This window comes from Cetorhinus maximus, chromosome 8 (genome assembly GCF_964194155.1).
Source record: "Cetorhinus maximus chromosome 8, sCetMax3.hap1.1, whole genome shotgun sequence".
NCBI lineage: Eukaryota > Metazoa > Chordata > Chondrichthyes > Lamniformes > Cetorhinidae > Cetorhinus > Cetorhinus maximus.
In genome coordinates, this window is record NC_135886.1 from 109,710,780 (window position 1) to 109,734,425 (window position 23,646).

Below are 23,646 nucleotides of genomic sequence, written 5' to 3' on the forward strand. Positions count from 1 at the left end.
ATGCATGACAAAGGCCATCCAGCCCAGCTCATCTCGTCCACCCAGAATGATAAATGAACATATATACTAGTAGCAGGAGTAAACTAATCGGCCTCTTGAGCCTGCTCCACATTGCCTACATTATACTAGTGACTACAACTCAAAAAGTATTTAATTGTCCATAAAGTGATTTTAGACATCATGAAAGGTGCTTTCATTATATCTGCATGCAGTAGGTGGAGCAGGGGGATGGCATTTGGCTCACGGTGCATGTGCTGCTACACAAATTTCCTTGTTTGATTTCCCATATCCTTTTATAGCCTTTCTTTTCAAATTGTTCACATTAATATTAAATTCCATTTTGAATGATATTACAGTCTCTGCCCTAACTGGCACTTGCGATAAAACATTCCATGTTCTAATAACCCTATATATGAAGAACATTCTTCCAGTTTATTCCTTTACTCTTCTGGCAATAATCATCAGTCTTGATTCGCTACACTGTGTAAACTATTTTTCACTGCTTACCTCTTAAAATGTTTCATAGCTTTGAAAACATTTATCAGATCTCCCTGTAATTATATTTAGACTTGTACCTATTTAGTTCAGAAAGCTTGGCTTCATTTATCTTATGGATTTTTCTATGAATTTAGCTTCAGTTTACAAGGGGTTAACACTCAAAGACATAAAAGTGATTTAAGACAATTAAGTGGGGTACTGGGTGTAAAACCCATCAAAATTGTGTTCTCTTATTTATCACCTCATTTTTGAAACTATTTGAAGTTAATGAACACAGTCTGGAGTTGTTCATCATGTGTTACAATGGATATTTAAATTCAATGTTTTCTAAATATTATTAGTCAGACCTCCCATCCAAGAGAGAGAAGTTTATCATTCATGGTGATAACTTTGTTTAGCAGTTTAGTCAATCAATTCTTGATACAGGAGCTGTGGGTGGGATTAAAAGTTACTTTCTCTCTTTCTCAGTAATTAGCCACAGCAGTCTATGGCCTGGAATGGAAAGAAGATTCTCATATTTTCTTCAGCCAGTGGGTAAGACTGTAAGCTTCCAGGCTGAGCCATGAAGTCTGGCAACCTGTGAGAGTAAAGGTGATTGTGATTTAGCTAATGAATTAGTAACTTGTAATGTGAGACTGAGAGGCAGAGTTGCGTATTTTAATTTTTATTGTTTGTTTTACAGTTTGTTGGTGTGCAACAGGTGTTGTCTTATGGGATTAGTCCAACTTCCAGAAATAAAGGAGAAAGCACATGAGGGGGGGGGATGCATCCAAGTTCATAGTATCCAGTGCACACAACAATGGATATTTTTTGATGTTATAATGAGTCAGAGTCATTACAGCAAGAAGGAGGTTATTCAACCTATCTTGATGTGAGACACATCTATTTCTTATTGTTCCTTGTACCACTAAAAATTAAAATGCAACCTTACCTTTCTGTTATGGGTTAAGCTCACCTTACAAGTTATTGTATAATTAAATATTAGGTGATAAAGTTGTTCCACAAATCATACGTGATATGAAACCTGATCACAGATCCTGTTATAATTCTATAAATCTTTGCTGTATCTTTTCCATACTGTGAACACCATCCTGCACAGAACCATATACAACACCTTCAGCCATGGCCCAGGCAGTAGCACACTCGATCACCTCTGATTCAGATGTAATGGATTCAAGCCCCATTCCAAAGGCCTGAGCACATGAGGGAGTTAACAATTCAGTGGAGTGCTGAAGGAACGTTGCAGTGCTGAAAGTTCCAGCTTTTCAAAAAGACGTTAATTCAAGGTCCCTTCTGACCTTTCAGGTAGACCAAAAGATCTCATGGCACTATACAAAGAAGAGCAGAGGAGCTGTTCTAAGCAGCGGAGCTGTTCCGGAAAATATCTATCCCATAACCAACATCGCTGAAATAGATTATCTGGTCATTGCTGCTTATGGGAGCTTGCTGTGTGCAAATTGGCTGCTGTGTTTTCCTACACTGCTTACTTGTTTTTACGATTCAATGGCCAAAAGTATAAAACCTGGAATTTCATTTTTATCATGTTTTTGACCTATATATCTACCCTTAAAAATGTATGTTTCTATGTGAATCTAATTACATTACAATTTAAATGTTCCTTACTTGTAGGTTGTTTATGGCACAGAATCAGATCTATTACTGCATTCTTCCTATTAGATGTGTATCAATCCCTGTTTAATGAAAGAGTCTTCGATGTATTCCAACCATCCCACCTGATTTTGATCGGCATCCTTTGCCATTCCATGTTGTAGAATGGATAGAGGATTGAGGAAATGCCCCTTTTTTTGGAAGTGGGGTGTAGGAAATAAGGCAGTGCTGTTAAAGGCGGACTGTTTTACAATAAGAGAATACTTCAGAAATGAGATTTGGTCTGATGTCCCTTGCGGTGGTCTCCAAGGAATCGTCTGAGTGCAAGTCCTTGTGATGATCTCTTCTGTGTAGTTCTAGCTCGAATGGAACAAGGGCATCCTTGACAGTGTTATGAAAGTCCAGCCATTCTTGAATTACAAAGTTGTCAAAGGCACAGCAGATTATAACTATTCATGACACATGATGGCAAACATGGACAGGGAATATAAAATGGCAGATTACCCAGCAAAATTCAAATGCATAGAGAAAAATATAATTAAATTGCAAAAAAAAACTGACTTTCACTAGCAGCTAAAACTGTCATCTCCCTTTAGGAAAAATCACTTGAGCAAGCCAACTCTGGGAAAGCTCATCAGTATATTCAGCATGTTCAATATATAATTGCTTGAAATTCCCAAGCCCGCCACTGGCAGTACATGGCTATTTTGTCACATTTGAAACAGACATAAATGGATCATTTAAAGGAAGAATAGATAAGACACTTGATGCAGGGAGATGGACAGGGATGTGAGACTAGACAATGATGGGGTGGTTATTTTTGTATTGTTCTAGCAAAACAAAACACTTATTTTAGTTATAAAAATATTGGAAATGGGGTGAGGGAGTGGTGAAAGATTGTTTGACTGGATGTAATGTTTAAAAAATAGGATCTCCCATTTAAGATGGAGATGAGGAGATTTTTTTTTCACTGATGGTGATGAGCCTGTGGAACTCTATTCCCCAGAGAGTGGTAGAGGCAGGGTCATTGAATATGTTTAAGGCAGAAGTAGATTGATTCCTTTGTAGTCAAGAATCTAGGGGTATTGGGGGTAGGCAGGATAATGGCATTGAGGCTGCAATCAGAGCAGCCGTTATCTTATTGAACAGCGGAACAGGCTTGAAGGGACAAATGGTCTACTCCTGCTCCTAATTTGTATGCTCATATGGAGAGCACAGTTGCGGATAGAATGTAATGAAACCTTCAGAAGTATGCTAACTAGAGCTGGCAACCCACTTTTAGAGAACAAGAAAATTTGGGTGTGGAATTATTCTACCACTTATAAAGAAACAACTTGCTTCATAATTACATACCTCTATAAAAGAAAGAACTTGCATTTATATATTGCCTTGCATGACCTTAGGATGGCTCAAATCACTTTGTAACCACTTTGTAATCACTTTTGAAATGTAGTCACTTTTCTAATATAGGTAAAACATCAGCCAATTTACACACACACAAGGTTCCATGAACAGCGTAATGTTAATGAACAAATAACCCTTTTTAAGCGATGTTGATTGAGGGATAAATATTAGCCAGAGTACTGGGGAAAGACTCCTATTCTGAAAAACAATGCCATGGCGTATTTTACATTCACTCGAAAGGGCAGCCATCCCTTTAATGTCTGAATAAGAAGAAGAAATAAGAGCAGGAGTAGACCAATGAGTCCATTGAACTTGCTTTGCCATACAATACATTCATGACCGATCTTGGGCTTCAACTGCAAATTTATCTATCCCAGCCTTAAATATATTCAACAATGGAATATCCACAACTCTCTGGAGTAGAGAATTCCAATGATTCATAACCCTTTGAGTGAAGTAATTTCTCCTCATTTCAGTCCTAAATGATCAGCACTTACCTTGAAACTGTGCACCCAGCTGACCCGCCACCCCGCGCCCCCATCCCCAATGTTTTTATTCATTCACTGGATTTGGGTGTCACTGACTAGGCCAGCAATTTTGCCAATCGCCAATTGCCCGTGAGAAGGTGGTGGTGAGCCGCCTTCTTGAACGCTGCAGTCCATGTGTTGTAGGTACACCCACAGTGCTGTTCGGGAGATAGTACCAGGATTTTGACCCAGCAACAGTGAAGGAATGATGAAATATTTCCAAGTCAGAATGGTTTGTAGCTTGGAGGGGAACTTGCATGTGGTGGTGTTCCAATACATCTACTGCCCTTGTCCTTCTAGATGTAGAGTTCGTGGGTTTGGAAGGTGCTGTCAAAGAACGCTTGGTGAGTTGCTGCAGTGCATGTTGTAGATGGTACACAGTCCTGCCACTATGCCTCAGTGGTGGAGGGAGTGAATGTTTGTGGATGGGGTGCCAATCAAGTGGGCTGCTTTGTCCTGGATGGTGTCAAGCTTCCTGAGTGTTGTTGGAGCTGCACTCATCCAGGCAAGTGGAGAGTATTCCATCATGCTCCTGAATTGTGCCTTGTAGTTGGTGGACAGGCTTTGGGGAATCAGGAGGTGAGTTACTCGCCGCAGTATTCTGAGCTCCTGACCTGCTCTTGTAGCCACAGTATTTACATAGCTAGTCCAGTTCAGATTCTGGTCAATGGTAACGCCCTGGATGTTGATAGTGGGGGATTCAGTTGGTAATGCCATTGAATGTCAAGGGATGATGGTTAGATTCTCTCTTGTTGGGAATGGTCATTGCCTGGCACTTGTGTGGCACGAATGTTACTTCCCACTCAAGGGCAATTAGGGATGGGCAATAAATGCTGGCCTAGCCAGCGATGCCCACATCTATGAACGAATCAAATAAGTTGTTCTTGCAGAGAGGCAGCATGTACACGACAGCTTTATTCATTCTTTAATTCTGACTCTTTTTTTAAATTCATTCACGTGATGTCATTCTCCCCTCATCTTTGGAGTTCAGCTCTTTTGTCCATGTTTGAACCAATGCTGTAATGAGGTCAGGAGCTGAGTGGCCCTGGCGGAACCAAAAATGGATGTCAGTGAGCAGGTTATTGCTAAGCAAGCGCGGCTTGATAGCACTGTTGATGTCCCCTTCCATTACTTTACTGATGATCAAGAGTAGACTGATGGGGCGGTAATTGGCCGTGTTAGGTTTGTCCTGCTTTTTGTGTACAGGACATACCTGGGCAATTTTCTACATAGCTGGGTAGATGCCAGCATTGTAGCTGTACTGGAACAGCTTGGCTAAGGGCACGACAAGTTCTGGAGCACAAGTCTTCAGTACTATTACTGGAATATTGTCAGAGCCCATAGCCTTTGCAGTAACCAGTGCCTTCAGCTGTTTCTTGATATCATGTGGAGTGAATTGAAATGACTGAAGACTGGCATCTGTAATTCTGGGGACCCCTGGAGGAGGCCAAGATGGATTATCCACTCAGCACTTCTGGGTGGAGATTGTAGCAAATGCTTCAGCCTTATCTTTTGCGCTGATGTGCTGGGCTCCCCCATCATTGAGGATGGGGATATTTGTGGAGTCTCCTCCTCCACTGAGTTGTTTAATTGTCCACCACAATTCATGACTGGGTGTGGCAGGACTGCAGAGCTTAGATCTGATAATTGGTTATGTGATTGCTTAGCTATGTCTATCACTTGCTGCTTGTGGTGTTTGGCACAGAAGTACTCCTGTGTTATAGCTTCACCAGGTTGGCACCTCATTTTTTTTAGGTATGCCTGGTGCTACCACCTGGCATGCCCTCCTGCACTCTTCATTGAACCAGGGTTGATCCCCTGACTTGATGGCAATGGTAGAGTGGGGGATATGCTGGGCAATGAGATTACAGATTGTGTTTGAGTACATTTCTGCTGCTGCTGCTGATGGCCCACAGTGCCTCATGGATGCCCAGTCTTGAGTTGCTAGATCTGTTCAAAATCTATCCCATTTAGCACGATGATAGTGCCACACAACATGATGAAGGGTATTGTCAATGTGAAGGCGGGACTTCGTCTCCACAATGACTGTGCGGTGGTCACTCCTACCGATGCTGTAATGGACAGATTCATTTGTGGCAGGCAAGTTGATGAGGATGAGGTCAAGTATGTTTCCCCCTCTTGTTGGTTCCCTCACAACCTGCCGCTGACCCAGCCTAACAGCTATGTCATTTAGGACTCAGCCAGCTCGGTCAAGAGTGGTGCTACCGAGCCACTCTTGGTGATGGACATTTAAGTCTCCCACCCAGAGAACATTTTGTGCCGTTGCCACTCTCAGTGCTTCCTCCAAGTGGTGCTCAACATGGAGGAGCACTGATTCATCAGCTGAGGGAGGGCAGTACGTGGTAATCAGCAGGAGGTTTCCTTGCCTATATTTGATCTGATGCCATGAGATTTCATGGGATGTTGAGGACTCCCAGGGCAGTTCCCTCCCAGTGGGCCAGGACATACCCAGGGATGGTGATGGTGGTGTCTGGGACATTATCGGTAAGGTATGTTTCCATGAGGATGACTATGTTAGGCTGTTGCTTGACTAGTCTGTGAGATAGCTCTCCCAGTTTTGGCACTAGCCCCCAGATGTTAGTATACAAGACTTTGTAGGTTTGACAGGGCTGAGATTGCCATTGTTGTTTCCGGTGCCTAAGTCGATGCCACGTGGTCTGTCTGGTTTCATTCCTTTTTTGAGACTTTGTAGCAGTTTGTTACAACTGAGTCGCTTGCTATTTCAGATGGCATTTAAGAGTCAACCACATTGCTGTGGGTCTGGAGTCATGTGTAGGCCAGACCAGGTAAGGACAGCAGATTTCCTTCCCTAAAGGACATTTGTGAGCCAGATGGGTTTTTATGACAATCCACAATGGTTTCATGGTCATCAGACGACTTTCAATTCCAGATTTTTATTGAATTCAAATTCCACCATCTGCCATCACCAGAGCACTACCCTGGGTCTCTCGATAACTCGTGCAGCAACAATCCCACTTCGCCATCGCCTCCCCTCTCAATATAAAAACAGAAAATGCTGGAAAAACTCAGCAGGTCTGGCAGCATCTGTGGAGAGAGAAACAGAGTTAACGTTTCGAGTCGGTATGACCCTTCTACGACGAAGAAGGCCGTATGAAGAAGAATCGTTAACTTTGTTTCTCTCTCCGCAGATGCTGCCAGACCTGTTGGGGTTTTCCAGCATTTTCTGTTTTTATTTCGGATTTCCAGCATCCGCGGTATTTTATTTTCAACTCTTCTTCCACGCCGAGTATCATCAGTCCTCCGGAACCCTTGCTCATAGAGAAGAGTGCCCGCATCGGAACATCCCAGCGCTGCACACTTTCCGCCGCCCATGAAGTCCCGCGCTTGCTTCATTCTAATTGGTTACCCGGTGAGTAACACGTGGCAGGGCTCCTGCCAACCCGGGTGCTGATAGGCTAGCAGCGCTGCCGATCTTGGACGTCACGCGCGTTTTTTTCGGTGGCCGCGCGGACGCGCGCATGCGTGACTGATGTGGGAGCGGCATCGGGTGCCATGGTCGCGGGGGGAAGGAGGAGCGGGCAGGTGGTGGCCTGGCTCAACCGGGCCGAGTGGGACCAGGTGATCGAGTACCTGTACTGCAGGGACAGCAAGCTGCAGCGGTATGCACTGGACAGGATCTCCGCCTGGAAGAGCAGGTAGGCGGGAGTGTTAAAGGGTCGGGGGGCTGCGACCTACGCGTTGTAGGTGAGAAAGGCCGACCATTCATTCAGTTAAAATAAACTCAACAATTCAGCTCGACTCAATAATTCAGCGGCTTTTTTGAATCATTCCACTTGTTTTACCATCGCTATATAAAAATAAATGCGGAATTGTGAATTTAAACAAATACTGAAAAGGCACTGTCAGCTTCTGAGTGGGGAAAACTCATTGCTGATGTTTACATTTGCGATGTTAACCTGTCTTTTCAGTTTTATGAGCTTGACCGACCTGCTGTGGAGTTCCAGCATTTAACGCTGTGTTCCACATCCACTAGCCCACCTGGAAGTCTCTTCTACATCTTTATTCTTTGCGTTTAGAGGAGCTTCTTGACCATGCTAAATATATATTTTGCTAGTTGAGTTTGAACCTCTCCCTTTTCTAATAGCTGCTTAATTTGAACTACTGTTCCAGTTCTATTTTGCTAAATATTTTATGCAAGATTATGTACTCTAAAGCTAGAATTGAAGATGTAGAAGGTACAGGAATTTCAGGTACTCATTGAGGATGACATGCTTCCACTCTGATTCAAAGGATTATGAAATGGCTGATAAGTCCAATGTGTGATCTGTGACTCTACCACAAGCCAGGGTCTCCGATGAGTCACTGGGTATGTTTGACCTCTTCAGGGATGCTTTTGAGGACATCCCTAAAGCGTTTCTGCTGTCCTCCTTGGAATCTCCTGCAACAACAAAGTTCTGAGTAGAGCAGTTGCTTCGAGAGCCTGGTGTCAGGAGTATGGACGTGTCCTGCACTGCAGAGCTGGTTTTGAGTAGTTAGAACCTTGATGCTGGGTATGTTGGCTTGGGAGAGGATGCTGTTGTTGAACCATCTTTCTTGCCACTGGATTTGGAGGATCTTATGAAGGTACCACTGGGGGTGCTCCTCAAGCTTTGAGCTGTCTGCTGTAGGTCATCGATGTCTCCAAAGCACATAGGAGTGTGCTGATCACTGCCCAGTAAACCATAACCATAGTAAACTTCATGAAAACTGGGATCAAAAAGGCTGCGTCATTGCATTAACTCTCTTCTCCATTTTCCTCATTGCAATACAGCACCTCACCGCCTCCAGAAAATTAGCTACAGGTGTGGAGATAATTTACAGAACAGCTGGGAAACTCTTCAACCTATGCTGCCTTCAATCTGGAAGGCAAACCACTCCAACCTCAGATAGTCATAACCTAAATGAACACTCCACTGCAACTCAGTACTGAGGGAATACTATATTGTTGAAGGTGGTGTGCTTTAAATGGTATATTGGATGCAGACATTGTCTGTTGATCTAATGGTTGAATTGGATGTTGAGCATTTATTCTCAGTGGCACTAATTGAACCAGGATTTTCCTTCTGACTTTTGCCTCCAAGTCAGAAGATCATGGGCTAGGAACAGGAGTAGGCTGTTCAGCCCTTCGATCATGTTCTGCCGTTTAATTGGCTGATCTGGTTGTTGTCTCAACTCCACTTTCCCACCAGCCCCCATAACCCTTGACTCCCTTGTCAATCAAAATCTACCTAACTCAGCCTTAACTAAATTCAGTGACCCAGCCTCCACTGCTCCCTGGGGAAGAGGATTCCACATATTAACAAACCTCTGAGATAAGGGTGTGAAAGGTTATTGGTGGTAGGCAGGAATGTGGGGTTGAGGTTACCTTCAGATCAGCCATGATCTTATTGAATGTCAGATCAAGCTCGAGGGGCCAAGTGGCCTACTCCTGCTCCCAATTTGTACGTTTGTATAAAGAATTTCTCCTCACCCCCATCTTAAAAGGGAAACCTCTTATTCTTAAACTCTGTCCCCTCTTTCTAGTCTGCTTCACAATTGGAAACATCCTCCTGTTGTCCAGATGGAGTGCAGCAGACTAACTGAGTGAAGACATGGAGTTTGGTGAGAGGGGAGCTTAGTGAAGGGGGAGGTGGGGAGAAGGAGTTGTTCGTTTCCTTTTTCTATCTTTCTCACCCTGTAGAAATTGATTCTTGCTCTACTACAGGGAAAGGAGCTAGCAGTTTGAGTATCTGGTAAGTGGGTAAGTTCTGTTCTATTCTATTCTATTCCTAAGGTTTAAAATAGTGCACAATTTGGTGGTAAAGTTAATCAAATATATAAGAAAGCAACATTTAATAAGTAATTAATATAATTAAGTTATTATTTAAAACGCATTAAGGATGGCAAAACAGATCATGTGTCAAGGCTGCAGCTTGTGCGAGCTCCTGGATAACGTTGTGATCCAGGGCGCAAATGTCTGCAGTAAGCGTTTGCAGCTTAAGGAATTTTGGCTCAGAGCCTTTGAGCTCAAAGCTGAGCTGCAGACTCTGCGACACATCAGGGAAGAGAAAGTTACCTGGATGCTTTGAACCAGGAGGCAGTCACACCACTTAAGATAGGGTCTTCTGATTTACAGTAGTTACGGACAGGAGGGTGTAATTGCGAGTGAGGCAGGTAAGGGGACCCAGAGAGCAGGAGCGTGAGCCTCTGCAATTGTCCAATAAGTTTGAGATTCTGGGTTTGTTTGGAGAGCAGGTGCTGCAGGGTGGATGAGCAAACTGATAATGGCACCGTGATATGGGAAGGCATTCAAGTTGGGGGAGCAAAAAGGAATGTATAGGCCTCCTAAAGTGACCTCTTACCTTTCCTATCTCTACCCAAACTGATTCTGCTATATTTTGTTTTTTTTTGAGCTAAGGTCAGCCCGCTCTGCTGTACCAATGACGAGATAAGTTAACAGAGCTACCTCACCACCTTTTCCTAGCTTCCTATCTTTTTGACGTCAGTGGTGATGTGCAAGCATCAGCAAACAATGTTTGGCACCATTTGCGACTCCTCATACTGAAGCAGTCCATGTCTAAATGCAGCAAGACCTGGGAAATGCCCAGGGTTGGGCTGACGAGTGGAAAGTAACATCTCTGCCACACAAGTGCCAGGCAATGACCATCTCCAATAAGAGAGAATCTAACCATCACCCCTTGACATTCAATGGCATTACCATCACTGAATCCCCCACGATCCACATCTTGGGGGTTATTATTGACCAGAATCTGAATTGGATTAGTCATATAAATATTGTGACAACAAGAGCAGGTCAGATGCTTTGAATCCTGCGGTGAGTAACTCACCCCCTGACTCCACAAAGCCTGTCCCCCATCCACAAGGCACAAGTCAGGAGTGTGATGGAGTACTCTCCACCTGCAGAGATGAGTGCAACTCCCACAACATTCAAGAAGCTCAACACCATCCAGGACAAGCAGCCCGCTTGATTGGCACCCACATCCACAAACATTACTCCCTCCAACACCACCACTGACGAATAGTGGCAGCAATGTGTACCATCTATAATATGCACTGCAGAAACTCACCAAGGCTCCTTAGGCAGCACCTTCCAAACCCACGATCGCTACCATCTAGAAAGACAAAGGCAGCAGATGCATGGGAGCACCACCTGGAAGTTCCCCTCCAAGTCACTCACCATCCTGACTTGGAAATATATTGCCGTTTCTTCACTGTCACTGGGTCAAAATCCTGGAACTCCCTCCCTAACAGCATTGTGGATGTACCTAAACCATAGGGGCTGCAGTGGTTCAAGAAGGCAGCTCACCACCCCCTCGAGCAATTAGGGATGGGCAATAAGTGCTGGCCTAGCCAGCAAAGCCCACATCCTGTAAATGAATTTTAAAAAGCTTCAATATTCAGGTCCCAGCTTTGGTCACCGTGTAAGGGGTTAGTCGGTGGTGTAGTGGTATTGTCACTGGACTGGTAATCCTGGGTAATGCTCTGGGGACCTCTGTTCGAATCCCAACACTGCAGATGGTGATTGTCGTAAAAAAAAAATCTGATTCACTAATGTCCTTTAGGGAGGGAAATCTGCCATCCTTACCTGGTCTGGCCTACATGTGACTCCAGGCCCACAGCAATCCCTTTAAATAAATTGACTCCGGACCCCATGAAATCTCATGGCACTAAGGTCAAACGAGGGCATGGAAACCTCCTGCCCTCCCTCAGTGTACTCCCGCACATTGACCACTGGGGGTGGCAGGGCTACAGACTATACTCTGGGTGGGGGAATGCAATGTCCATTACCAAGAGTGACTTGGTAGTACTACCGCTGTACGAGCCCTAAAGGACATAGCTGCTATACTGGGTCTGCAGCAGATGGCCAGGGAGCCAACAAGTGGGAAAAACATACTTGAGCTCGTCCTTACCAACCTGTCTGCAGTAGATGAATCTGTCCATGACTGTATCGGTAGGAGTGACCACTGCACAGTCCTTGTGGAGGCATAGCCCTGTCTTCACATTGAGGATACATCGTGTTGTGTGGCGCAGCCATTGTGCTAAATGGGATAGATTTCGAACAGATCTAGCAACTCAAGACTGGGCATCCATGAGGCACTGTGGGCCATCAGCAGCAGTAGCAGAATTGTACTCAACCACAATCTTATGCCCGGCCAGGGGACCAACCTTGGTTCAATGAAGAGTGCAGGAGGGCATGCCAGGTGGCAGCACCAGGCATACCTAAAAATTAGGTGTCAACCCAGTGAAGGTATAACGCAGGGCTACTTGTGTGTCAAACAGCAGAAGTAGCAAGTGATAGACAGAGCTAAGTGATTCCACAGCCAACGGATCAGATCTAAGCTCTGCAATCCTACCACATCCACTCGTGAATGGAGGTGGACAATTAAACAGTACGCTGGACATCCTCGATGGAGGGCCACAGCTCATCAGTGTAAAAGATAAACTGAAGCATCTGCAAAAATTTTCAACTAGCAGTGCCGAGTGGATGATCCATCTTTGCTTCCACCGGTCCCCAGCATTACAGATGCCAGTCTTCAGCCAATTCGATTCACTCCACGTGATATCAAGAAACGGCTGAAGGCACTGGATAGTGCAAAGGCTATGGGCCCTGACAATATTCCAGCAATAGTGCTGAAGATTTGTGCTCCAGAACTTGCCGTGCCCCTAGCCAAGCTGTCCCAGTACAGATACAACACTGGCATCTACTCAGGAATGTGGGAAATTGCCGAGGTATGTCCTGTACACACAGCAGGATAACTCCAAACTGGCCAATTACCGCCCCAGTGGTCTAATCTCGATGATCAGTAAAGTAATGGAAGGGGTCATCAACAGTGCTATCAAGCAGCACTTGCTTAGCAATAACCTGCTTACTGACACTCAGTTTGGGTTCTGCCAGGGTCACTCAGCTCCTAACCTCATTACAGCCTTGGTTCAAACATGGACAAAAGAGCTGAACTCCAGAGGTGAGGTGAGCGACTGTCTTTGACATCAAGGCAGCATTTGACAGAGTGTGGCATCAAGGAGCCCCAGCAAAACTGGAGTCGATGGGAATCGGCATAAGTCTCTGTTGGTTGGAGTCGTACCTAGCACAAAGAAAGATGTTGCAGTTGTTCGAGGTCGATCATCTCAGTCCCAGGACATTGCTGCAGGAGTTCCTCAGGGTAGAGTCCTAGGCCCAACCATCTTCAGCTGCTTCATCAATGACCTTCCCTCCATCATAAGGTGGGAAGTGAGGATGTTTGTTGATGATTGCACAATTTGCGACGACTCATACTGAAGCAGTCCATGTCCAAATGCAGCAAGACCTGGACAATATCCAGGCTTGGGCTGACGAGTGGCAAGTAACATTCGGAAGACACAAGTGCCAGGCAATGACCATCTCCAACAAGAGAGAATCTAGCCATCGCCCCATGACGTTCAATGGCATTACAAGCGCTGAACCCCCCATTATCAACATCCTGAGGGTTACCATTGACCGGAATCTGAATTGGACAAGCCATTCAAGTCCTGGGGCTAAAAGAGCAGGTCAGAGGCTAGGAACCCTGTGGCGAGTAACTTACCCCTCGACTCCCCAAAGCCTGTCCACCAAGGCACAAGTCAGGAGTGTGATGGAATACTCTCCACTTGCCTGGATGAGTGCAGTTCCAACAACACTCAGGAAGCTTGATGCCGTCCAGGACAAAGCAACCCTCTTGATTGGCACCCCATCCACAAACATTCACTCCCTCCACCACCGATTCACAGTGGCAGCAGTGTATACCATCTACAAGATGGACTGCAGAAATTCACCAAGGCTCCTTCGGCAGCACCTTCCAAACCCACAACCACCACCATCTAGAACGACAAAGGCAGCAGATGCCTCGGTACGCCACCACCTGGAAGCTCCCCTCTAAGCCACTCACTATCCTGAGTTGGAAATAAATTGCTGTTCCTTTACTGTCACTTTGTCAAAATCCTGGAGCTCCCTCCTTAACAGCCCTGTGGGTGTACCTATACCGGGACTGCAGTGGTTCAAGAAGTCAGCTCACCACCAGCTTCCCAAGGGCAGATAGGGATGGGCAATAAATGCTGGCCTCGCTAACGAAGCCCACATCCCAATAATGAATGAATTAAAAACCATGCCCCTGTAATGGCTATCAGGTTATGCCTATGTATTTCTATCCATGCTAACAGTTGATCCATTTTGTTACAAATGCTGTGCAGATTCAGATACAGAGCATTTGTCTTTTTGCCATTTTTGAAATCTCTGGCCTTATCTGCTGGTGCACTCTTACGTTTGTACTCTCTGCCACTTGCTGTCACTTTCTGGCTATCATTACCCAAATCACTACCCTGCTTTATTACCTTGTCGTTTCCCTTTGATTTACTATATCTCCTCTCACATGATCTCCCATCCCCCCACCCGCACAAACTGTTTTGTTTAAAGCCCTCTCTACTACACTAGTTACATGACTGGCCAGAATACTGGAACCAGCATGGTTCAGGTGAAGACCGTCCCAATGGCACGGCTCTCATTTTTCCCACTCCCGGTGCCAATGCCACTTGAACTGAATCTTATTTTTCCCATGCCAGTCTTTGAGCCACATATTCATCTCTCTAATCATATTTACCAGATGCCAATTTGTTCATTGCTCAGTTAATAACCCAGCGATTATTACCTTTGAGATTTTGCTTTTAATTTAGCCCCTAGCTGACCATAATCCCTAAGCAGAACCTGTTTCCTTGTCCTACTTATGTCGTTGACACCCATGTGGACCATGACTACTTGATCCTCCCTCTCCCACTGCAAGTTCTCCTCCAACCCCAAGCAGATGTCCCGAACCCTGGCACTGGGCAGGCAACACAGCCACCTGGACTCATGTTCTCGGCTGCAGAGAACTGTGTCTATCCATCTGAATATACTGTCCCCTACCACCACCAACATTCCTATTAATTTTCCCCCACTTGAATGGCTTCCTCTGCCATGGTCAGTTTGCTCATCTTCCTTGCAGTCCTTGCTGTCATCCATACAAGCTGCAAGAACCTCAAACCTGTTGGACAGTTGCAAGCGCTGAGGCTCCTTCACTTCTACCTTCTGGGTCTCCTCACTTGCAGTCACACCCTCTTGTCCCTGACAGCTGATCACATCAGAAGACCCTATCCTAAGTGGCCTGATCACCACCTGGAATAATGTCCAGGTAACTTTCCCTCCTTCCTGATGCACTGCAGTGTCCTCAGCTCAATGACTGAGTTGAAGCTCCTTGAGCCGCAGGAACTTACTGCAGATGTGTTTGTCCTGGATCTCACTGGTGTCCAGAAAACCCTGCATTTTGCAGTCCCAACATATCACCTGTCCTGTTACCTTTATTATGTGTTAATTACTTTATCATTTTCCTTATTTTGTTATGAATAAACCCAACTACTCCCGATAAGCTTTGCTACTACTAATAAAACCTTTATATTACTAATAAATGACCAGTTTTGAAAGATAAATGAGCAAAGCCAATGTATGCTCACCGGCCAGTCACCTACCTGTTTCCCTTTGCTGTCACACATTGGTTTTTCTTTTAGGACGTGGGTTCTGACTGGAACCTGGTTGTAGCTAAGTCCCACTGCTCTTGCTGTTTCACAAGATGATGAGCTTTCGCTCTCTGCTCCTCTTTTTGAAACCCTGCTGCTTTCGCTGTTTTTCAAGGTTTAAGCCTCACTCCAAAGACCTTGCATCATGCAGGCTGGCAATTACTTGAGTCCTAAAATGCTGTTTTAAAGGTGCTGACCATTTTCTGCAATTCATGCTTGTAGCTGCCATCAGCACCTTTTGTAGTCTACTCCTGTTAATTTGACATCTTTGTTCACTTCCAACAAAACCTTCTATTTATATGGCAACTTCAACATAAAATATCCCAAGGCAGGAGTGTTATCAAATAAAATTTGACAATATTCCACCTACAGAGTTATTAGAGCAGATGGCCAAAAGCTTGGTTAAAGAAGTAGGCTTTAAAGAGTGTCTTAAAGGAGATCTGAATCTTAGTGACAAAAAAAAATCCATGAGTTCCCCACACTTGTTGAGGATGCGGGTGGAAGAGACAGGGGAGAGCAGCTTAAGACCATATCTTGTAATAGGAAAATTAAAGCCGGGGTTTACCTTTGCATTCCACTTCATGTGGCACAACACAGGAGGAGGCTTTTTCACATTGTGCCTGTGTCAGTGCTTTGGCAGGGCTATTTAATTAGTCCTCCTATCTTGCTCTTTCCCTATAACCCTGTTTTTTAATATTCAAATATTTATCCAATTTCCTTTTGAATATTACTATTGAATCTACTTCCATTCTTTCAGACGATGAATTTCAGATCACATCAACTTGCTATATTTTTAAAAAATATTTCTTCTCTGGCTTTTTTGTCAGTTACCTTAAATCTGTGTCCTCTGATTAGTAGATTGTATTTATCAAAACTATTAATGGTTTTGAAAACCTCTGTCAGATTTCTTAAACTTCTTCTCATGTCCTTCGCTTCAACAGTTTATGTTTCCAGGCCCTATCTCCTCTTCACTGTGGACGTCTAATTGCTTAAAACCTGCATCAGTGAAAAGCGGGACCTGAACTTTTTTCTGGACATGTGGCACTTTTTGTTCCAGTTCCACTCAGACTCCCTCCCTCTTCTTTTTCTGGCATGTTAATAACTGTATCAGTGCCATTTCCTGCTCTCGCTCCAAGCTGGAAAATTTCAACAACTTTACTCCTGATTTCCACCCTTTCCATGGTCCATTTCTGACTCTGCGCTTCAGAAAGATCATTGACCCTAATGGAGACCTCTGGCAATCACCATTGTATACCTCCCTTCAGTTTGAAAAAACTTTTGACATGCACATCAGCTTTTCTACTTTGACAGATGGCATATAGCTGGTGCAGAATTTGAAAATGATCAACAAAACTAAATGTCAGGACAGCACAAGGGACCTGCATTCTTTGGCTGTGTAGGTAGTGTAAGAGGCCTCAGCAATGGTCTGCCAATGCTGCTGCTGCTGTTTCCAATGCAGAGGGAGACCGTTCAACCCATTGTGTCTATCAGATCTCTGGTAGAGTAATCCAGAACTAACCCCACTGTTCCACTTTTTGCTCATTGCCTTGTGTTGTTCATTGGTGGTGTTTTACACTGTGATACTTGATGGTGTTTGTATGTTTTATTTCTGTTTTGTAGATATGGCAGTAGTACTCCACTTGCTGTGGAGTGCACTGAAGCCCTGACGCAGTGTAAGCTTCAGGATGAAGCTGGGGAAACAGCATCTGGTGAACTTGTCCTCTCATATGGGCTTGCCCTTGTCAGGTAATGTTTGTGTGCGAACCTATTTAGCATATTGAGGCTTCCTTTATAAATTAGCTTTTTGTTTTTGTGCCCTTTTTCCTGTCAGTTTTTTTCCTTCCTTTCCTGCACATGGTGTTTCCTTGCTGGGGTACAGTTCCTTGGTCGCTGAAACCACTTGGTAATTTGTCCAAATGTCTTTCCTTTCTGGGTCTAGACAGAGAATGCTGGCAAAATATTTTACCATGACAGGCATCAAAGCTGAGCCTGTAAACTCAACTGACGTGCAGTTCCCATCAGGAGCCACTGGTCAGCGATTAGGAGAGTCAACCTTGGTTGACTCCTCCCCTTTCTACTTCAGTAGCCCACGAGTACTCAGACTGATTCTATCCCACAAGCCTTTTTCTTGACCGGGAACAGCTAACTCAGTTTGGGTTCCTTTTCCTGCCAGTTCCAAACACCAGTTTTTGTACTTTTCAAGGAGAAGACTGTCTCTTTCAATTTGAGCATTCCCAATAACTTTTCTTGTGCATATTAGAAATGACTGATTCCATAAACCACACCATGCTTCAGATGAATAGATTTGACCTTTGGTACAAAGTGATCCAAAAGGTACAATGGCCTGAATTAACAAAAATTGCGATCATCGTTGATAGATATATAGGAAATTAATATTTTGCTTTTCTCCAGTTGGCTGACAAGTACAGCCATATTAATGTATTTGAAGCTACAAACTATGAATCAAGTTTAGGAAGTAAAGTTAAAAGAGAACCAGACTAAACGGCAGATAAATCAAAATCATTTATTTAATTTACAAAGCAATGAAAATTCAGATTCCTTTGCAGTTCTCTAGAGTACTTGTATCATTAATAGAATGTTTTTGTGAGGAGGTAAACTCATGGGGAAAATTTTACAGTCCTCTGCCTGCTGGTGTGAAGGTGGTATGGAGGGAGGAGCTTCGTAAAATGCAGCGCATGGCCTGCCTGTGTGCCTGCCGCCTACCCTGACCAATCTCCCATTTTACGGGGTGGTGAAGGCGTCGGGCAGTTTGCTCATCCTTGGGCCAGTTGAGGTCCTCAAGTGGCCAATTGATGACCATTAAGTACCTCATTCTGCCTCCACCGCAATATTACCTGTGGCAGGGGGAGGCCCACGTCAGGTGTGTAGCCCTTAGCTTTTACTATGCAGCTTGTATTGGGCGAAGGGAGGCCCCTGTGCCCATTGTGGGCACCCCCACATAGGATTAAAGAAGATGCTTTTCCTGCTCCCCACTCTCCACCCCCCTTGCTGGGTCTGCCAGGCAGGCCCTGCTAATATCTGGACTTAGCTGAAGTCTGGCAGAACTGTCAGAACTGGCTGTAGTCCCAGCAATGGCTACCACTTGAACTTGGCGCTATTGGGACTGCAGAGCTGCCAGCCAGTTGGATTGGTCGTCTGCTGTCTAAGGTGGGCTTCCACCCCAGCTGGGAATTAACACTCTGTGGAGTGTTAATTGGTTACTGGGCAGCCCAGTTCATGGAGATGCGCTCCCTGTTGACTCTTTGGATAGCAAAGCAGGAAACCCCATCATCTGAAAAGTCCTGTCATGGTGTCTTATATTTTTCCTTGCTTGTATAGTCGTGCAGTGAAAACTGAACAGATGAACAGGGAGTGGGGAAAATTACTATTGAAGCAAAGTAAAGCCTGCAAATCAAATTGGTTTTTGACACCCACATGATTACTACAAACATTAATCACTAAAAGCGGGTTCTACGACAGTTGGATAGTTTGCATTAATATACTTGCAGTACTGTTTATCCAACATTGATAAAATTATGCAGATAATGTTAGTGGCTAGAATGGTTAACAATGTTGGATTATTAACTTCTTTTAGGTTTGTTAATCTGATCACTGAGAGGAAGCAGAAAAATATCGCTGTGCCACTGAGACGTTTGGCAAATGAGGTGAGTAAAACATTTGAATTTCATAAACATTGCACCATAACCATTTAATATAAGTGTAATACAGCTTTGGCTGTTTCTTCTAGGCTTGATTTATTTAACTAGGGTACAATATTGCTGGATTAGGAGGATGGAAACAAAAATCTGCCACCGTTTCCACAACTGATTTTTTTTGTGGTTCCTGCTTGTGTGTGTGTGCCTGTGGTGAGAACAGATTTGTGCTCAGTTATGATGTCTTCCATAATTGAATGGTCTACAAATGCTTATATCTGCACTCAAGCGGTTAAGTTATGGTAGGAGGAATGCTTTCAATGAAATGCTGATTATTCTGGGATGAATGTGTGATACTGTTGATGTAGTCAGTATGGATTGGTTGAATCCTGGAGAATCAATTCTATAACAAAAAAGCAGTATTGCTGTGCTGCGGTTTTTTCCATTTCTTCACCTACCTGCAATTTGGCCCCTGGCCCACATATGTTTTGCTTATTTGTTGGTTGCCCTCTACTCTTGTGTGCCTCTTCTCTGCCCGAGTGCTACCTGGCCATCTTACTTTGTCAGCGTTGGCCTGCTGTTTGTTGCCTACATTTCTTTTCCCCTATTCTGTCCACCTCTTTGCTTCTTCATGTGTGCAATTGGGATATGTAATTTTACTTATAAAGTGTGCATTGATACATTATGTATGTGTTCACAATCTGTTCTGTGAACTGTGGAAGTCTCTTGGTATTTGGATGCTTAGTTTAATGAACACCTTTGCCAAATTCTATGAATGAAACTGTTCAAAATTGTCAAATAGTTCACAATGTTTAAAATGAGAAGATTTATAATCTGTAAATCTTAGTAAACTGTTGACAGAAGGATGAAAGTAATGGCTACAATATTTGTCCACTCAGCATTCCACAAGTATTTTGCACGTTATTCCAGATATTAACCATGACTAGGTGGCGCATAAATTATTTTGGCTTAATGTATGAAATGTATGTGTGTGTGGTTGACAGTTGTTCTGCTATGTGCTTTCTATCTTGTGAATGCTTGAAGAAAAGAGTTCATTTTGAGTTTCATTTATTGGTTTCTCCCAAAGCTAATTTGCTCCCTATTACCAAGTGCCTCCTTAAACCCCCATTCCTCATCCTCCCATCCAAGCTCATGGATTTCCACATCTCCAAGGTAGAGACCGTCTGCTTAGATGTCTCTGCTGCCCATTATCTTCCTTTTGCCCAACAGGTTAAACCTCTCCGCCATAACTCTGAATCTCCATCTCTTCAGTTTCTTGTCCATTTTCTGCACATCCTTTTTGAGCTTGCCTGGTGCAAGGATATGGGAGGATAATTGTAGTGCCACAGCTACTGCCTTGGCTGGAATTCATTCATTTGCCATTAACATGGGTTGAACTTGGGACTTCCTGGTCTTTATGACTGAATACTACTTATTAGGCCATCAGCAGAGTGACTTTTCATGTTTGGTTTTGGACTTGGTAAGTTACTTTAAAGTTTAAAAAAAAAACTCTCGGCAATCTTTTGAAAAAAGATCTCAAAGGTCTCCTCCTAAAGGCTTCCTCTGCTATTCTCCAATCTAGTAATGAACGTCAGGAGACTCCCATTTTGTTTTTCCCCTCTAGAAGATGTTAGATTTCCATTTAAAATCAAGGACTTGGGGAGTGAAGGGTCAAGTCTGCCGCTGCACCATGTTTCTATGTTTGCTGCTAGTGGGAGAAGTGGCTTTGAGGAACTTGATAGTGTAATGCATTAGCCGATGGTGTTTCCTTTCTGAGACTTGGGTTAGAATCCAGCCCTGATTGATGGGATGAAATTATTTTCTGTTTGATTAATAAAATAATTTCAGATAGTCTGAATCTAATGTGGACCAAGAGCACAACATTTGTTAGAAGTGCCATATGGCATTTGTTTCCAATTTAGTGCTAATCAGGAGGCTAATGTGAAAATGATGCTCACAGGAATTTCCATTTTTTCTTTTAGATGAATATACCAGAGTGGATAGTAAATCTACGCCACGAACTGACTCATAGGAAACTCCCCACACTAACATGGTGCAGGAAAGGTAATAAAATCCTTTGCATTGCTAAAATAGGAACTGATGAACTTGTCTCTTGTCTTGCCACCTTTTTGTCTGTAACATCCATATTTTCCCTTGCTGTTCACTGTCACTGGTTCCCATTGGAGGAGAGTAGGATGTAGATCTGTATTTTCTGCTGCCTCATGTAACCTCTCTGAAGCAATGAAGTTATATTCTGGCCGCTATCAGTGCCTGGAGTTCTGGTCTTTAATATTAATGGGAGCTGTCAGCAGTGTGAGTCATGCAAACCTAGAATCACAGAATATGACAGCATAAAAGATGGCTATTTGATCTATCATGCCTGTGCCGGCTCTTTAAAAGAGCTATCCAACTGGTCCCACACTTCTCTTTCTCCATAGCCCTGCAAATCTTTCCCATTCAAGTATTTATCCAGTTCCCTTTTGGAAGTTACCGTTGAATCTGCTTCCACTACCCTTTCTGGCACTGTGTTCCAGATCATCAAGACTCTGTGCATAAAAGATCTTCTTCCTCATGTCACCTCTGGTTCTTTTGCCAATGACTTTAAATATGTAACATCTGGCTACTGGCCCATAGGTCACTGGAAGCAGTTTATCCTATTTTATTCTGTGCAAACCTTGTTTGCATTTGTAAACCTCTAGTAGTAATCAAGAGTGAGAATCCTGTTTGATTTTGCTGCCCTTCATGACTCAGGAAAGTGAGGTCAATTTTTCTACCCTACTGTTGCAACTCTTATGATCAACAGACTAAGCACAGCACAACATGGAAATCAAGCCAAAGAAAGCCGCTGCCATGGCTTTAAGACTAAAGTTCAGTTTTCAAAACGTAACTGAATGGCCCTGACATATATTTAGCATGCTTTGATATGTTTTTTAACTATAGCTGCAGTGTTAAATTTGAAGCAATTTCTCTTGTATTTAAGTAGATGTGGGGAATGTTGTTTTAAGTTGTTCCTGAATCTACAGTCCAGGCACCAACCACAATGTATTGTTTTTTTTCTTCTTCCATCCCTATTTTCGGCCTTTGAGAGAGTTGTGGTGTCCATACTAGTTTGCTACCTGAGAGCCACTCAATGAGCTCTAACCAAAAATCAACCCTGGGACTTTTTAGGTCTTATAAGTTCAGTTCCGCATAAGGTATTGTACTGGCATTAAAACCTGTTGTTCACTTGGCACTTTATATAAAGTGTTGTTGGAAATCTTCAAGTACTGAATGTGTGGCTTCTTTGCTGATTGAAAGGCTATCTCAATACCTTTTTGGGAGACTTGTTGGCCTCCGAAAGCATTTTAGTGAGCATGTCTTTGGGGTAGAAATTGGTGTTCAGTCTTGTGTGTGGTTTTAATTTTCCTGCCAGTTACCGCAAACAATGTTCAGAAGTTCATTGTTTACTCTTTTTTTGTATTTATGTAGGGGAAAAAGTCATAAGTACCACCAAAGACTTGCCTGGGGTTTAGTGCTGTCCATTTTTCGTTGGCATTAAGGTTTGCATGTTGTAAGTAATAAAATGTGTGGGATGCCAGTCATGATTTCAAACGTAAGAATTGTGCCAAACACTTCACTAAAATCTGTTGTTGCAAACTTAAAAGGAAAACTGCATTTTGGATGTTGCCAGAGTGCTTACACAGTGACTTTGGCACACACTGGGAGTTGTAGTCTGCTACTCAGTTGAACCTATTCATTCAGGCCTCCTGACAGCTGACACAACAAGGCATCTCATGAATTCAATTCCTGGGAACCTGAAACCGGGGAAATGTAGAGCAGTTTAATGGTGATATGACTTTGTTTTATGAAGGATTTATTTTATTTTGGGGTACTAGGGAAAAAAAGGCAGGTGCAAAAATTCAAGTATTCGAACTAAATTTTCTTAGCTAATTCTATACTATTGGTTCTTAATTTTTAAACATCTTGTTACTACCTCATAGTTTCTTTATTTGCCCATGTCACTAAAGCAGAAAATAAGTACAGAATTTTCACGAGCTCCTTTGATGGCTTAGATAGGAAAGATATTGATATACATATCAGAAACCTCCTAGGGTTTGATTCCTCTCTATACTGATCTCTGTCAAGGTAGCTACTAAAGGACGAACAGTTAGCTTAATTGATCCTGTATCAGGAGAGGATTTCTTCTCATGATTGGTTCCCATTTGCAAAGTATATATATATTGGAGGCGGGAAACAGGATTGGACTTGGCGTTCCAGGAAAACTCATTGTATGAGCCTACACATGACGAATGGCCATTTGACAATATCAAATGACTGTTTTTCCTTGTGTTTCAGCAATCAGGATGCATAGCAGCAAGGTTTGGGGTGACCGAATC

At 43.5% G+C, this 23,646-nt stretch overlaps 1 protein-coding gene across 1 annotated transcript in view; it reads left to right on the forward strand.

Moving 5' to 3' along the window:
• The first annotated feature begins 7,531 nt into the window (after positions 1–7,531).
• Positions 7,532–23,646, forward strand: part of las1l (LAS1 like ribosome biogenesis factor) — a 97,463-nt gene continuing 81,348 nt past the window's right edge. The window contains exons 1-4 of the mRNA XM_078547430.1: positions 7,532–7,714; positions 17,238–17,363; positions 19,213–19,282; positions 21,253–21,334. Coding sequence (XP_078403556.1) covers positions 7,572–7,714; positions 17,238–17,363; positions 19,213–19,282; positions 21,253–21,334 — 421 coding nt within the window. The 5' untranslated portion in view covers positions 7,532–7,571. The remainder of the gene's footprint in view (positions 7,715–17,237; positions 17,364–19,212; positions 19,283–21,252; positions 21,335–23,646) is intronic.